The sequence below is a fragment of the Rattus norvegicus genome, chromosome 7 (assembly GCF_021556685.1).
Source record: "Rattus norvegicus strain SHRSP/BbbUtx chromosome 7, alternate assembly SHRSP_T2T, whole genome shotgun sequence".
NCBI classification, from domain to species: domain Eukaryota; kingdom Metazoa; phylum Chordata; class Mammalia; order Rodentia; family Muridae; genus Rattus; species Rattus norvegicus.
The window spans coordinates 50,187,737-50,203,307 of NC_141540.1; the positions used below are offsets into that span (position 1 = coordinate 50,187,737).

The 15,571-nt window shown below is 39.3% G+C and overlaps 1 protein-coding gene across 4 annotated transcripts in view; it reads right to left on the reverse strand.

Moving 5' to 3' along the window:
- The window catches only part of Tmtc2 (transmembrane O-mannosyltransferase targeting cadherins 2), a 413,503-nt gene that overhangs the window by 90,460 nt on the left and 307,472 nt on the right, over positions 1–15,571 (reverse strand). For 2 of the 4 annotated variants that reach the window (NM_001171177.2, XM_087556319.1), the window contains 1 exon segment: positions 6,613–6,694. The exons of the other annotated variants lie outside the window; for them this stretch is intronic. In NM_001171177.2, coding sequence (NP_001164648.2) covers positions 6,613–6,694 — 82 coding nt within the window. 4 annotated transcript variants of the gene reach the window in all.

The following is a 15,571-nucleotide window of genomic DNA, read 5'->3' on the forward strand; positions in this document are numbered from 1 at the left end:
ATCGGAGCTCTAGGAGCCCGAGGACTATATGACCAATAGGATTCTGCTTTCCACATCACAAAAATGAATATGAGGATAAAATGACGGAAGTGAGGGCCAATAGTAGAGAACACTGGGAAGGTACTTGAGACGGAAGGCATTCTGTGTACTTGGGAGCAGTGAAGGGAAGACAGGGGCAATGATTAGCTGTGGCTCAAGAGAACAACAAAAATTCAAATGATAAGACAGGTGAAAATTAAATGAGTGACCAGTGAAGACCCACAAGTGTGGATAATAAAAAGTTCCTAGAAAAATTCAAGGTTTCCAACTAGAAGAAGGGTGTCCCTATGCATTTCTGAAGCTAGGCATCAGTTATTCTCTATTCCCCTTCAACTGAGAGGTTTAGGTATTTGACAGCCAGGATTTCCTAGATGCTTAGTTGACTTCACTGTCAGTATTAATATATATTCATATAACCATATCTATCTATCATCTATCTATCCATCCATCCATCCATCCATCCATCCATCCATCCATCCATCAAATGCTTTAACCTGTCTAGCATTTCCTGATTCTGAATCTATCAGGCTTATCTTTCCACCCACGGGATTCACTCCTGTGTTGTAGGAATGTACTATCGAGACATTAATGGGTAAGCATGATAGTTGCTAGTCAGGCAACTTCCTTACTCAGAAATTTCCAGTGTAATGACTGCAGGTGCAACACTTAACTTCTCCAACTGTTTCAACTGTGATTCATTAGCCTTACTATTGTGTATGTATGTATGATTAGTGTGTGATCACAGATATGTGCCTGCCACATCATGTGTGTGGCAGTCAGAGGACAACTTTGGGAGTCAGGACTCTGGTCTCATCGTGAGGTATGGGCATCCACATCAAGTCCCAGAGCTTGTGTAGGACTCCTCACTGGTCCACCACATTTGTCCCCTTTCAACATTTAGATTCAGAATGTTGTGCTTTCAATTTAGACTTTGCTTTTATATAGGATGATTTATGAAATATTCAAGTTTCATTGTGAAAAATAAGCATGGGAGAAACTTAGTAAAAGGGTGTGTTTGATCCTTCCCTAGGAGCACTGAAACAAGAGGATCTTTCTATTGATGAGTAACATCACGAGCAGATGGCAATCACGTGAGGATGACTTTTGTGTGTTACTTCAGTTTTGGCCATTTTCAGAAAGAGTACAATTTTAAAAATTAAATAATGACTTGAGTTATGGTATTGCCCTGATTAAACATCAAAATACATGTTGGATGGCTCTTTGCAAAATTCACTTGTGATAATAATTTGCTAAATGCTTAATGTGAAAAACTTCTTATAGTAGTGTTATTATCTCAACAATAGCATAATTCACAGAAGTACAATCTGGAATTTCCTAAAGGTTGCTACAAACTATTTTGTTTCCCAACTAAGATCTCTTTTAAAATTTCCTATTAAAAATTCGTAAAAATTCATGACTGAAACTTCAATAGTTTACACAGTAAGCTTTCCAAAACCCTTTTAGAATTAAAGCTTTGTTATGGTTAAAGTGGAAGAAAAATAACAGGAGAGTCCTTCTATGTATAGAAAGCAAAGAATAAGGAAGAACTTGAAGGACTAATTGGGTTTGCAAAAAGAAGTGCGATTAGGGAACCGGCAGTAGGCTTTCGGAAAATACGTTCCGTAGGCACGTTTAAAGATCAGTGCATAGCATGAGATGGTTAATGAAGTGAGCACACCCAGGGATAGGAGCAGGAATCCGCCAAGGCACCAAAGACACCTGGTCCTAAAAGCCAGGTAAACAAGAAAGCATGGAAATACCTTCTGGGAAGGGAGTGGGAACCAATGAGAGATGGAGTGGGGCGGAGACAGGATGATGCAGGGCAAACGTGAGCAGCATGTGAACATGTGTAAGTGTCAGGACAACACCCGTTACCTCATAGGCTTATGTAAAAAATTTAAAACTGCGCAGGGTGCATTTGTGTATTGAGGAATACATGTGTACATAGCAACAATCAAAGGGGAAAAAAGAAGTATCTTAAGGTGGGATAAGGTTTATGTACATCAGTAAATTAACAGGTAAGCACCAATCCAGGTATTTAATAGGCATAAGAATGGAAAAGTATTTATATGCTTAAAAGTGGAGCTGCTGCTTCCCTGTGTAAAGCTCTCCGCCTCTGCTCTAGGTCCAGGCCTGCCTGCTTCACAACGGTATGGCTGTGGATCAATTCTCTGAAACTAAGCAGGCCCCAATTTAATGTTTTTTGTTGTTTGATTGTTTGTTTAAGAGTTGTCTTGGTCACTGGGTCTTTTCAAAGTAATAAAACACTGACTAAAATGCATACCTGCTAGGTGCTTTAAAGTATGAACTAACATACTTGAGTCAAATCAAATTTGCTTCTATGTATCCAAAGCATGTATTTATAATGTATTTTATCTTATTACATGGCTTTTCTAAACTACCATTTTTTGATCTTGAAGAAGGGATTCTAATTTGACTTTCATCCTTTTGGAAGACACACAGGTCCAGGGGGGATACTTGAGCTGTAACAGACATCACTCTGAGATTCATGAACCAAACTTCAAAAAGATGATCTAAGTGGCATCATCACAAGCACGGACATATACTTCAAAATTTCAAAAGCATAAATTATATGAATATAATACTACACTATAGTTGATGCCATAATTTGAAACCTACTGTCCGCACATTTATCGGAACTAAGACAATGAGCTGAAATTTGGAAAAACAAACAATATTTTAAATGACATTAAAGTGATAGAAAATATAAATGCGGGAAAACATCTAAGACTCAATATCAACTTTTAGATTTACAGTCCAGGACCTATAATCCAAAGTCTCTAACTCTCCTCTAAAGACTGTGGACACCAACATTTAACTCTCTTTGAACCAGTTTTATAAACTTTAAAGTGAAACTTTAGCAAAACTGTAGTAAAAAAAAATCACTATAATTCTTTTCTTCAGAGAGAAAATCAGTGGGTCTAAACTAGAGGGAAATGACAGTGTACTCAGACATCATCTTCTAATCACCAAAATGCAGCCAATATAAATTCCTCCAACTCTGTCTGCCCAGTCACGACTGAATGATATTTTCCAAATCACTCATATCATTAACAACCAAACTAAAAGCACATAATTGCTCGAGAGAGTAGATTTCTCATAAAAGGACAATCCACTCACTGACATTTGAAAGCATCTTAAAAAAGTCTCCAATCACAGATCACATACATTTCATTTAAATATTTATTTTCAAGTTAAGGGATTGTTTTTATTCATTCAATCTGTGGGTATAAACACCCTAAGGGGGAATGAAAAAAAAATACTCCTTTTCAGCAAGTTGCCAAGGAACTGATATGAGAGACATAGTATAAATTTTCTTGGATAAAAATAATAAAAATTCAAGCAGAACCTCCTTTCAGTAAATTTTGTTTTCCAGATTCAGTTCTAGCATGAAACATTACTGGTAGTTTAACAATACAGTAGGTAATGATGTTACTCAAAAGGAGGAAACCTCCCCACTCTTAATACAGAATTATCTAAAGAAGGGATAGTTTCAATGTATGTGCTTTTCCCAAAGTATGATCTCTTCCCCAATACACAACAATCACTCCCTAAAGACTTTTCTTTTTTCTACTTTAACATCTCTGTCCATCTTCTCGGTCTGGTCCATCCCAGCCCTCAAGGGAGATACAGTCCTTAGCTTGGGTTTCAAAGCCTCATGGGCCTCTGATTCTTTTGCAGTCTCTCCTTCGACTTACTCATCTGGCTTTACTGCTCTAAATATACCCTTGTACTTGCCTTAGAACTTTGAAATTTCCAGTTGCCCTATTGACATCTAGCTCTTTATTTTTTTTTAGCTCTGTAACCCGTGTTTTTAATTGCATTTTTAATTTACATTTTAAATGTTCCCCTTCAGAAACCTGCTATCCCACGTCCCCTGCTTCTATGAGGGTACTCCCTCACCCACCCACACACTCCCTCCCACGTCCCCACCCTGACATTTCCCTTTCAGTAGTTGGCATGCTCTTGGAGATCACAAACGTCTTCCACTCACAGATGCATGGCATACCTAACCTGGCTAACATAGCCTCTACTTTCTACGTCATCGCCTTCTGAAGATGACGTCACAATGTTAACTTCTTCACAGAATTTTATGAATAGGGGCCCATACTGCCTTTAATCCTAGTACTCAAGAGGCACCTCTTTGAGTTTGATGCTAGTCTAGTCTACAAAGTGAGTCCCAGGGAAGACAAGCCTACATAGAGAAACCGAGTCTCAAATAAAAAATACATTTTAAGCTGAGTCATAACATTCTTAGATTCTGTACATAAAGATCTCCTGATAGAAATATTGACTTGTCTGCCTCTCTGATATAATACCTAAGGATATAAAGGGAAAGAGAACACACGCTGTAAAGGGGAGACACCGCGTCACTGACAGATGCAGAAGTTGCTCAGATATACTGAGTTTGGCTTTATCATCTTAATTTTTCCAGGCTTAAAACTTTGTTTGCAAAACAGAGGATTGATTTAAAATTAAGTTAAAAATTATTTGCCAGTTTTAAAAGTCAAATATTGATATCATATCAAGCTCCGTTACAGGATTCTGGTGCATCTGTAGATGTTGTGCTTAAACTAGACTATCTTTTAATGCCTCATTTTAAGTCTTTCCAAATTACATTTAAAAGCAGGGAAAAGACTGAGTATTATAAAATTTCTTAAAATGATGCTGATTCCTTCCCACAAGAAGGAATATATATTTCTAACTATTTACATAGCCCTCAAACTAAAAACATTCCAATAGGATTAAGAAAAATTCATTTTTGACCAAACATTTAAAGACACAAGCTGTCACTATTTTTCAAGTGACATAATTTTTTTTCTTGCACTTTCCAGTGAACTAAATTCAAAACGAGATTCTTGTGGGAGAAATAACAAAATTTCAGAAGCATAATATGCCACAAAAATACCAATTTTTAAAAAATGTAGTGATTTTTTTTCTTTTAAAAATTTTCAAGGAACCTGAAGTCAAAATCAGTTTCCTTTTCTTTGCCTTTGACAGTACTTGTGACTGAACATCAGGTCTCACCTGTGCTAGTCAAGTGCTGTACCACTGAGGCACACCTCTGGCCCGAGTAGTGATTTTTAATAATAGTCACACATATGCACCAATACTGGGGTGTAAAGTAAGTCGCTGTCAGGATTTACTACATAATGATATTGAAAACTAGCTCAGAAGATACAGCAAACACACCATTTTCAAAGAAAGAAAACATAAGCAGAAAGGTATGGAACTGAACATCTATTTCCTAAAGTGCCCTGACAACAGTCCTTTCATGCTCTATGAAAATAATCATGGAGCTAATCTGATATTTCATGGCAGAACCCACAATAGCAGGGAAGAGAACACCTTAATTCCAAATATTTCTTATAGAAAAACTTGTGAAAATAAAAAATATATTGAGGTGAAGTTGAAGTATTTAACTGTTAACTTTCTCACAGTGGTAACAGAGCAAAGACACAGAAGTATATAGTATACTACATGTTTTGCATCATGCATTATGCCAGAAATGGGTGTCATGAGCCTAGGTTCACCAGGCATACACACACAACAGCATCCATGTAAGAAATGCACTTAACGGTTGCATCAGTTTCCGCCAACTTATTATTTCCATTCTCTAATAATCCTGGCCATCGCTAACTTTTGTTGTTTGGTTGTGTGTTTGGGTGGTTGGTTTGGTTTGGTTTGTTTAATAGAGAAGGAATTAATATCACACAGGCATATTAGCTATATTTTCCACAGATATAATTTCTGTCCATATTTAGATTTACTACTTGATATTATTTAACACACTAAAGTCAACAATAGTTATTTTTTAGAAAGCAGTATTTTGTTTCCCAAGGGATAAGCAAAAGAATATGCTAATTGTTGTTGCTGTTCTTATTGATCCCTGAGAGGGGACCCATCTGTAAATCTGGTAGAAACAGACATCTTATCCCACACCAACCAACTGTATACTTTTTTGCTGTCTAAACACATGAGTCACTATAATGATAGTGCTGGATAAGCTCATTTTGGACTGATTACAACCAAAGCTAAATGGTATGAAACAGGCATTCCTTAGACTTGTTACAGCATATACTTGGCCTCACTCTTAGGCATTTACAGCCTGGTATACATTCATATCTTCCAGAAAGCAGGCCATTGAGGCCAAAATGTAAACTCCTAAAATGTCAAGTTGGCATGGTTCATGAGCAATACATTACTGTAAAGACTTTAAAAAAAGAGTCTAATATTTTTATTATAAACTATGCATCAGACAAAGAGCTGGATGCTTTCCTGATGAGATCTCATGTAAACTCTGTGGTGAACTTGAAGGAAACAATTGGAAAACTCCATTAAAGGCCAATGAAATTAGCTGAAGGAAAATGTAAGGCAGAACCCCTCCCTGGATGTGATGTTTTAAGTGACAAGGGAAGGATGTATCATGAGGCTAAAACTGGAAAGAGGAAGCCAACCTCCACTCAAGGCTCCTTGACCATCGAAGAACTGAAATTTCACATCAGCAAAGACAGCAAACGTGGACATCGTGGAAAAACTACTGCCACTCACCATAGTGCATGTAACAGTTTCCTTTGGTAGGATCCAGCTCAATAGCCTTCAAGAAGAACTTTTCAGCCTCACTCTTACGACCCTTGAAAAATAGAGAAAATGGATGATTCAGTGAAGGAATCACGATGGACTGTTATTTTAACCATTGGGCACAAATGAAATATGCTAATGTCTACGGATAAACACCAATGGGGAAAATCACCTATTTTTAATCTAAATGAGGGTGAGCAAGGAGAATTGGCTGAAAGTGAAGACTGACATCAGGACCTGGGGACATCAAGAAGAGAAGAAGAAGATTTTGAGTCTGTCGAAGTGATCAAAGATGGTGCTGGGGAACTGACAGTGTTTTTTTAAAGTTTCATAGAAATAACAAGGGAAAACTGGGCTTACTTAAAAAAAATCACTGCTATTTTCTGTTTACTTTAAATGTGATTAGTGCATGTGTGTGTGTATATATGTAGATGTATGGCAAGGTCAGAAGACCGTCTCAGATGTTAGATTTTATGTACTCTCATTTCATATGAATGAGAGTATTGCCTGTGTGTGTACCATGTACAGGCCTGGTGTCTGCAGAGACCAGAAGAGAGTGTTGAGTCTCCTGGAACAGAAGTTTATATTATCTGCCATGTTGGTTCTAGAAACAGAACCTCAGTTCTCTGAAAGAATAGTAAGTGCCATTAACTGCCTCTCCAGGCCCCAGCCTTCATACTCAGAGTTGAGCTCAATAACTTGCAAGGAGTTTAGCAACTGATCTACTGCCAAGTTCTTTCACTTAGTGTTTTATTTTCTTTATTATTTTGTCTTAAGAAAGAATTCCCTCAGCTCACACCATAGCCATCACTGCCAACAGGAGTTATACACTGGGATTGAAAATGTAGTATAGCTCCTACCCTCCAGTTCCATTCTGCTTGTCTTAAACTAATTTCACGCAGAGGCAGACGAGGTAGGAATGGGTTTGACACAGAAATTCTAAATCCAGAAAAAGGATCTGCTCATTCTTTCTAAGACTGGAGTAAAGTGGGTTGAGCAGAAGTGTGTCTATAAGTGAATATTCAGGACACTATTAGAACCCGAGGGAAACACTTAAGTGAGAAAACAGCAAGGTGGACCAGACGTCATAGACCTGTAATTCTATGAGTTTTCCTGCAGTCAAAAGGCTGAAGCTGGAGGATCCCAAGTTCCACAAGCCAGCCTGGGCTACCATGGGTAGCTCATGGCTAACCTGGCAAAGTATAGACTGTCTCAAAAATAATATATTATAAAAGGAGGCAAGTAGATATAGATCCATGGTCCACTGCAAGGCTCTAGGTTCAATTTCAATCACATGTGCTTATATGCACACACATATGCACACACACTTGCCCACACACATGCAAAAGTAGAGAAACACAGAGTTCTGGTCTGTACCGAGGAAGAACTCTTCGCCATGGCCATTCTTGTCTCAGATCCTTCAAACACTGTACTCTAGGCAAAGTTCACCCCAATCAGCTTAGTGATTCTGAATGTTAAACAGGGCAAGGTTTAAATGAGAGAACACAAATAGAATGAATGACAGGGTATAAAAGGTTCAAGTGTTCACTTTGGGGTGCAGAGGGAAGAAACATTAGTCCCAAGTGATGAAGGCAACAGCCGTTCGCTCAGACTGCTCCCCTTTATCTCTGACAAATGGTCCTTTGCAGATGCAATCACTATGTACTTCCAATGAGGAAACAACGTCACAACTTGGGAAGTTTCCAACAATTATTTCTCATCGCTGCTATCCTTGAGAACGGAAATACTGCTAACCTGGGCCTTAATTAGAAACTAACTTCCCTTCTTAGCCTTCCTTTTAAGCAAATAGTGAGGGACAGGACAGAAAAACAACAATACAGAGAAATGTGTTCTTGAAATAAATTCTGTTTTCTTGGAATAAGATAATCCAGGCAGGTTCTGAAGCAATGCAGTCTTTCTGAGGTGACTGCTTCTTCACAATGATCCACAGTAACAAATGAGGGGCCAGGGTAGGAGAGAAGAGTAAGAAGACATTTCCCAGAGTTGTCCCTGGTCTGGCATGGTGGAATGAAGATCTAATATGAACTCATAGTGACAGCAAGGTCCAGGCTCTGTTCAGACACCATTGACTACAGTAAACATCTACATGCTCCTAGTTTACATCCTACCACATACCTCACACGATGATTAATCTTCTGTCACATGTATCTTTTAAACTGTGGGCCACTTTCCAAAGTGAAATGTGTGAAATTCGCATGTTACTCTGAATCTATACAGCTTTGTTGTGGTTTGCCTTGGAGTTCTCTCTGAATTTGTAAAATAAAGACAAGAGCTCTAGATTTGGGCAGAGGGAGGAGTCGGGAGCAAGAGGGAAGGAGTCAGGAGAGGGGAGGAGTCAGGAGGGGGAGGAGTCAGGAGGGGAGGAGTCAGAAGGGGGAGAGGTCAGGAGGGGGAGGAGTCGGGGGAGGAGAGAGGAGAAGCGAGGAGAGAGTTGTCATGGGAGAAGGAGAAGCTGGAGACCTGGCAAATAAAAGGTGCAAGGGATGAGGGATTTGGGAGCTAGGAATAGGACAGTGTAGGGTGGATCTGCCCAATCTAGACGCTAGATTGTTTTCATATTAATTGAGTTGCGTTTTCTTTGTACTGGCTGATTCGGGTTGGAGAGGAAACTGCAACAAACTGCAACAGAGCTTTACCTGACTTCTCTGCAGCGGCTTTGGCTTTACTCATTCACTCTTTAAAAAGAGAAGCCATAGTCACTACACCCTTCATTCACTCGCTGTCCTTATCCTATGGATTTGCCTTTGGCCTTTATACCTATAACTAGTGGCAACCTAGTACTCATAAAACGGACTCCAACGTTCTTTCACTCTTTCACTTTGCACCTCAAAAACTTCTCAGGTATGAGCTTCAAAACAGAAAAAGGAGCGTGAGTAATTTCATATCTAAGTGTCTGTGTCCTTCCCTAAGATAATGCAGCAATTTTACCATGTTAGAGTTCCTTCACTAATTCACTAGCTATGAAGAATCTGGCAGCCTGGTGTCTAGAGTAGAACAGATTCTAGGCAAGCAGAACAATTGCACAACTTTTTATCTATATGACTCATCGGAAAACCATCCTGTCTTTGAGCAGCACTTAGCCCTATTACAGAAAGGTGGGGTACAGAGGAAACATTCTTCGTGATACTGCTATCATGGCTGTATTCAATAGCCATTCGTCCAAATTCATAAAGTGTATAGCACAAAGGGAGACGTATCAAATAACCACCTCATTCATTTATGGCAAATGCGCTCTACCAATGCCAGCCAGGTAATTAATTATAAGGAAGAATTATTTGTAGGAAGAAAATTTCATGGAAACGCTGTTATTGCTGACTAGTATTGCTTCTATTTTAAAAATAAAAGTTCCTAATTTTTTTAAAGTAAAAGTAAGTAAAAGTGAGGGATTTTTAACATCGCACTATTATGATACATGTCATACAAAGTGATAATATTACCTAGGTAGATTAGAAACGTGTGGCCAATGTCGCCTGTTATTTATATATGCGCCCACACACAAGTAATAGAGTGCTGCTATGAATAAAAGAACATGATTTGCTGTATGCACAGCTTCAAAGCGCGTGTTCATTCTTTAGATCACCAGGAAAATAACATTCAGAGAATTTATAGAAGGGGTTAATAAAAGTTATCAGTGGTAAAGTGGCCACAAAATTGGTATATGTGATTTTTTTTTAAAAAAGGCTTTGAACTTTTTTCCATTTAAGGTTTTAGGACAAAAAGGACGAAACTAGATCATGTATCAATGTCATCATAAAATGAGAGGTAAAGTCCTCATGTATCATTCCTGGTGAAACCACAGAAGGAAGCTATAAAAGTGTACATCAGTACTCAGGGGACAGTGGTTTGCGGTGGGACTCAGTTATTAAAGAAAGCTGAGACCCATAATCTCCAATATAAGAGGATCCTGGAGATCTCTCTTTTGGGGGAAAATACTGCACTTTTACCAAAAAAAAAACAAAAACAAAAAAAAAAAACCAAAAAAAAAAAAAAAAAAAAAACCTCTCTGCTTTGGTTACTATTCAATGAAACACCAAACAACGAACACCAAGAAAAGAAATGCCTCATAAAGATATCTAAACTTGAGAATCAATCATCTGTCAGGCAGATGCAACACTGAGCCCTCAAAAAAGACTTTCAGTAATATTGCATATACTCAAATTTACTATTTCAACTATTATTTGTTTGGGGCAATGGGAGTTTTAAAATATGGGGAAAAATAAATTTTGGAGGCTTGGAATATAGCTCATCTGATAATGTGCCGATTATGAGTAAGACCCTGGGTTTAACCACGGTTATATACAGACCAGGTATGGTGGTACATGCCTGGAATCCCAGCTCTCGGGAGGTGGAAGCAAGGGAATCCTGAGTAGGGACCATCCTGGGCTACATAGCAAGGTCTAGTCCAGCCTGGGATACATAAGAAGCCTGATGAAAGAAAGAAAGAAAGAAAGAAAGAAAGAAAGAAAGAAAGAAAGAAAGAAAGAAAGAAAGAAACGAAAGAAGAAAACAAATTCTCAAAAACCAAGAAAACAGGACTGTGATAAGTATTGCCCACAAGAACAACAGTACCCACCAACCAGAGCTCCCAAGGACTGAATCACTATCCAAAGAGTACACGTGGACAGACCCATGGCTCCAGCTGCATATGTAGCAGAGGATGGCCTTGTTGGGCACCAATGGGAGAAGAAGCCCTTGGTCCTGCCAAGGCTGGACCCCCCCCCTAGTGTAAGGGTGGGAAAGCTGGGAAGGGTGAGTGAGTGGGGAGGGGGAACACCCTTAATGAAGAAGGGGGATGGGGATGGGATAGGGAGCTTATGGACAGGAAACCGGGAAAGGGAATAACATTTGAAATGGAAATGGAAATATCCAATTAAAGAAATAAAAATAAAAGCACACACAAACAGGGCTGTTTAAGTTCACGAGAAAAAACAAGCGCAGCATTCCACACACCCACACCTTGTCCTCCCTGATCAGACAGCATCTGTTTGTGAGCAATGAACCAAATCCAGGTAAGCTACTCTTTTTTTTTTTTTTTCTATTTTTTTTTTCTTGGCTCACAACCATCTGTAATGGGAGTAAGCTACTCTTGAGTTAAGTTTCAGCAGCATATTCCACAGCACGGCACGAGCTCCCAGCTGCTTTATTTCCTTTGCCTAATACACTGGTGCTGATGCTGCAGTGGCTGGTCAGAAACAAGCTGCCTGCTGGGTGGGTGCAAAGCCGGTAGCATCTCTTTCAAAGGGTAACCAATGCTTTTCAACTACAGAATGTGCAGCCATCATAAAAGAGACCTGTGTTTTTACATTCATGCACAATAATTCCAGGGCCTTTTGCTTGAGTACTCGGAAAACTGTATGCAATGTTAGAACCACACTATCACATCCGACTTTAGTTTGAACTATTTAATTTTTCTAAAGAAAGTTTAGTCAGTCTGAGAAGTGGTTTCTAATCCTTATGACGATACCTATGATTCATCAAGTATATGTATGTACACATGAGAGAAAGTAGAGGCAAAGACAAAAAACAAACAAAAACAAAACAAAACAAAACAAACAAACAAACAAACCCCACCACTTAAGGGCAGTGTTACTCAACCTTTAGGTTGCAACCCCTTTGGGGCCCAATGACGCTTTCACAGGGATTACATAAGTCCATAGGAAAACATAGATATTTATATTGTGACTCCTAACAGTAGCAAAATTACAGTTACAAAGTAGGAATGAAAATGATTTCGTGGTCAGGGTCACCATAATACGAGGAATGCATTAAAGGGTCTCAGCATTAGGAAGGTTAAGAACCACTGCCCTATGGGAACAAAATAGACCTTCATATAATACTTCACTAAAATATAGTCAACTGCAGTAAAATCTTCCTGGGAAGCAATCTCCTAGACCTCGCAAGGCTTTAAATCAGAGCTCTCTTCCAGCAGGTCAGTTATATTTACAGGCATTTGTTCTAGGGGAACAGATGCCAATGCGTGCAGTCCCTCGGTGTTTTCCTCGCAGCCCTGTTTACAAGAAACTCAGTGTCTACCACCGTGGACTTGAATACAGTGTTCCAATAAGAATGATTTCATTGAAAAAAATCTTTAAGACAGGGAAGTTTCTGTTGCTTTTCTGCTAGATGTTACAGACAGGGTTGTAAAGTGTAGTTTCTGATCTCATTGTAGTTTCAGCATTATACCGTCTCTACCACTGAGTGACTTTCAGTTGTGAATTCAACAGCAGGTTGTACCCAAGGCTTAGGCCATTCGTATTTCAAGGACAATGAAGGAGAAAGTACTCAGGGCTATAAAACATTAGTGCTTTGTTAGTGGTCAAGCCATGTGGCCATAAACACAATCTGTCTTAAGCGGGAAAAGGGAAGCATTCATAGAGTCTATAGGAATGAGTGTCTTGGTAACCAACACTAAGGCTGTACACCCTTGAGCAGTTCTCAGTCTAGTTGTGTTCTAGTAGCTCTCAGTCTAATCTACACAGTCCACAGAAAACTCAGAATTTAGTTAGTTTTGAGTATGTTGTTGAAAAAACATTCAAGCCAATGGGCTGAACAATATCCAGTTGGGAATATCAAGTGGTTAAGACCCTTCGTGACACATGAGAGGTTTCCAAAGTGCAAAAGGACAAAGCAGGCCAGGAAGAGTCAGCAGGTAGAGGCTGTTGGGAACCATCAAGAAAAATACCAACAAACAATAACAATAAATCTCTCGAGAGTCATATGAAAGTCTTGAAAAGGGATGCGTTGTGTAAGGCCGAATGGTCTTGCATGTTGACTTGGGGGCTTCTATTTTCATTATATACATTTTTGGCACACAAAATCCCACAGTAAATACTGGATGCCATGTAATCTTCTGCTATCTACTATTCCCTGGATGTTGTTAACAAAGAGTTGGGTACACTCTGGGAACTGCATTGAAATGCTCCCGTATACATGTGCCATACTTTCCATAGGGGCCATCGTCATCCACTCTGGTCATTTCAGTTTTCGTGTATGGGCTGCTGAAGTATCGGATATTGTCTGATGACATAAGAAAACAACAGAGACTCCAATAATATGACTCAGAGAATAAAATTACTGACTCCTGAGCCTGACAATCAGGAGATCGACCCTCAGGATCCACACTGTGGCAGGAGAGAACTGATTCCCTCAAGTGGTCCTCCACTCCATATGCATGCACGACTGAACTGATTAGTTAATTCACCAATGCAATTAAAAACAAAGAAGTATTCTAAGTAGAGTCTCTAAGTTAGACCTAAACAGAGAGTCCAGATTTGGAGTAGTGAACTCATTCCATTCCATTCATGTTTATCCTTGTGGTCTACATGAGGGTGGTCATGGTGGGAGAGCTGTGAAGTAATTAGAGGAAAGAATCTTTTCTTAGGACAATAAGTGGCTGATGGGTGTGGGCACAGCATTCAAATACACTCAAGGATGACTTTCAGTTCTACATTGCATCACTTGAATTAGATGAAGTATTTATTCTCATAGGGAAGATTTGTGAGTGCATCAGTAGGAACAAGTATGTGTAGAGGGCTATTAGAGTTTTATTTGTTTGAGATGTCAAGGCAACACAGACTCTGGAGGACTAAGTCATAAAGACAGGCTGTAGCAAGGGCCACACACCAAGAGTGGACAGGGAATAAAAAGACCAAATAACTGATGTCTGACATGAGAAGACAGGGAAACTTGTGCAAAGGCCAAGCAAGAGAAAAAGCAAATGGTAACATCAAACGCAAACCATATCACCTACTTAGAGTTGCAAAGACAAAAAGCATACAAGAGCAGCATTAAATGTAGGCATTCAGGACCATTTTTAAGTGACTATTTAAAGCAGTAAGAAATGTTCTACAATGTCCTATGTGTATGACCTGGCTCTAGTACCTGCTTGAAATCAAAACAGTTGTGATCGCCTAGAGGAGAACCACAGAGCTGCAGGTGCATGAGAATCACACAAGATCCTATTAATAATCCCTTGTGGAAGTGAAGAGAGTCCTCCACCCATCTCTGAGATTCCACCTGCTCCATCCCATTACCGACAGCTGTGAATCGTCCTGTGGTGTTGGGGTATCCAAGAGCCGGGAGGCCGGGTGAGGTAATGACCGTATGACGAAGCATCTGTGAGTCGATGGTAGGCTAGCGGAGGGACTTTCCAGTGACTTGGCTGCCTGTGCTTTACCCATGACACTGGAGGAAATCTCTCAGCCATCCTCCTGCAACTAACTTCAATAAATTCATTATTTCATCAGGCTGACTTGGGCAGGATTGTATCTTGGTCTGTCAGGTTTCTTCTATCTGTTGTCAATAGATTGTTCTTCTTCGTCTCTTTATGACAACACGCATACACAAATGCATGGTTATTGCTTCTCAAAAGCATGTATGTAGAGTGTTTGAGTTTATTAAATATTCAAATTTGTTGCTTTCTACATGGCTTTGAAACTATGGGTAAGTAAGAATTTACAATTGTGAAGGCATAAAAACAAAGAGGCTAGTGCTTACAAATAAAGCCTGATTAACCTTCACAAGCTTAACGTAGTCAGACTTCTTGTTATGGTACAATTCCAATTTCCTCTCTACATCAGTTCATTTGTATATCTTCCCCTAAAGCTTAAGAGAATCATGCACACACACTATAATAACATTTCAGGGAAGATAATTAATTTGATAAGATGGAACCATATCTTTTTTTTTTCTTTTTTTTTTTTTTCGGAGCTGGGGATCGAACCCAGGGCGTTGCACTTGCTAGGCAAGTGCTCTACCGCTGAGCTAAATCCCCAACCCCCACCATATCTTAAACCACATCTGTGCAAATTACTTTGACTATTGCCTTGTTAAACCGAACCCACAGTCATGTTAAACCCAGTATCTCATCACGGTCTCTTATCCATCCACAATCTTAGTTGGTGAGAAC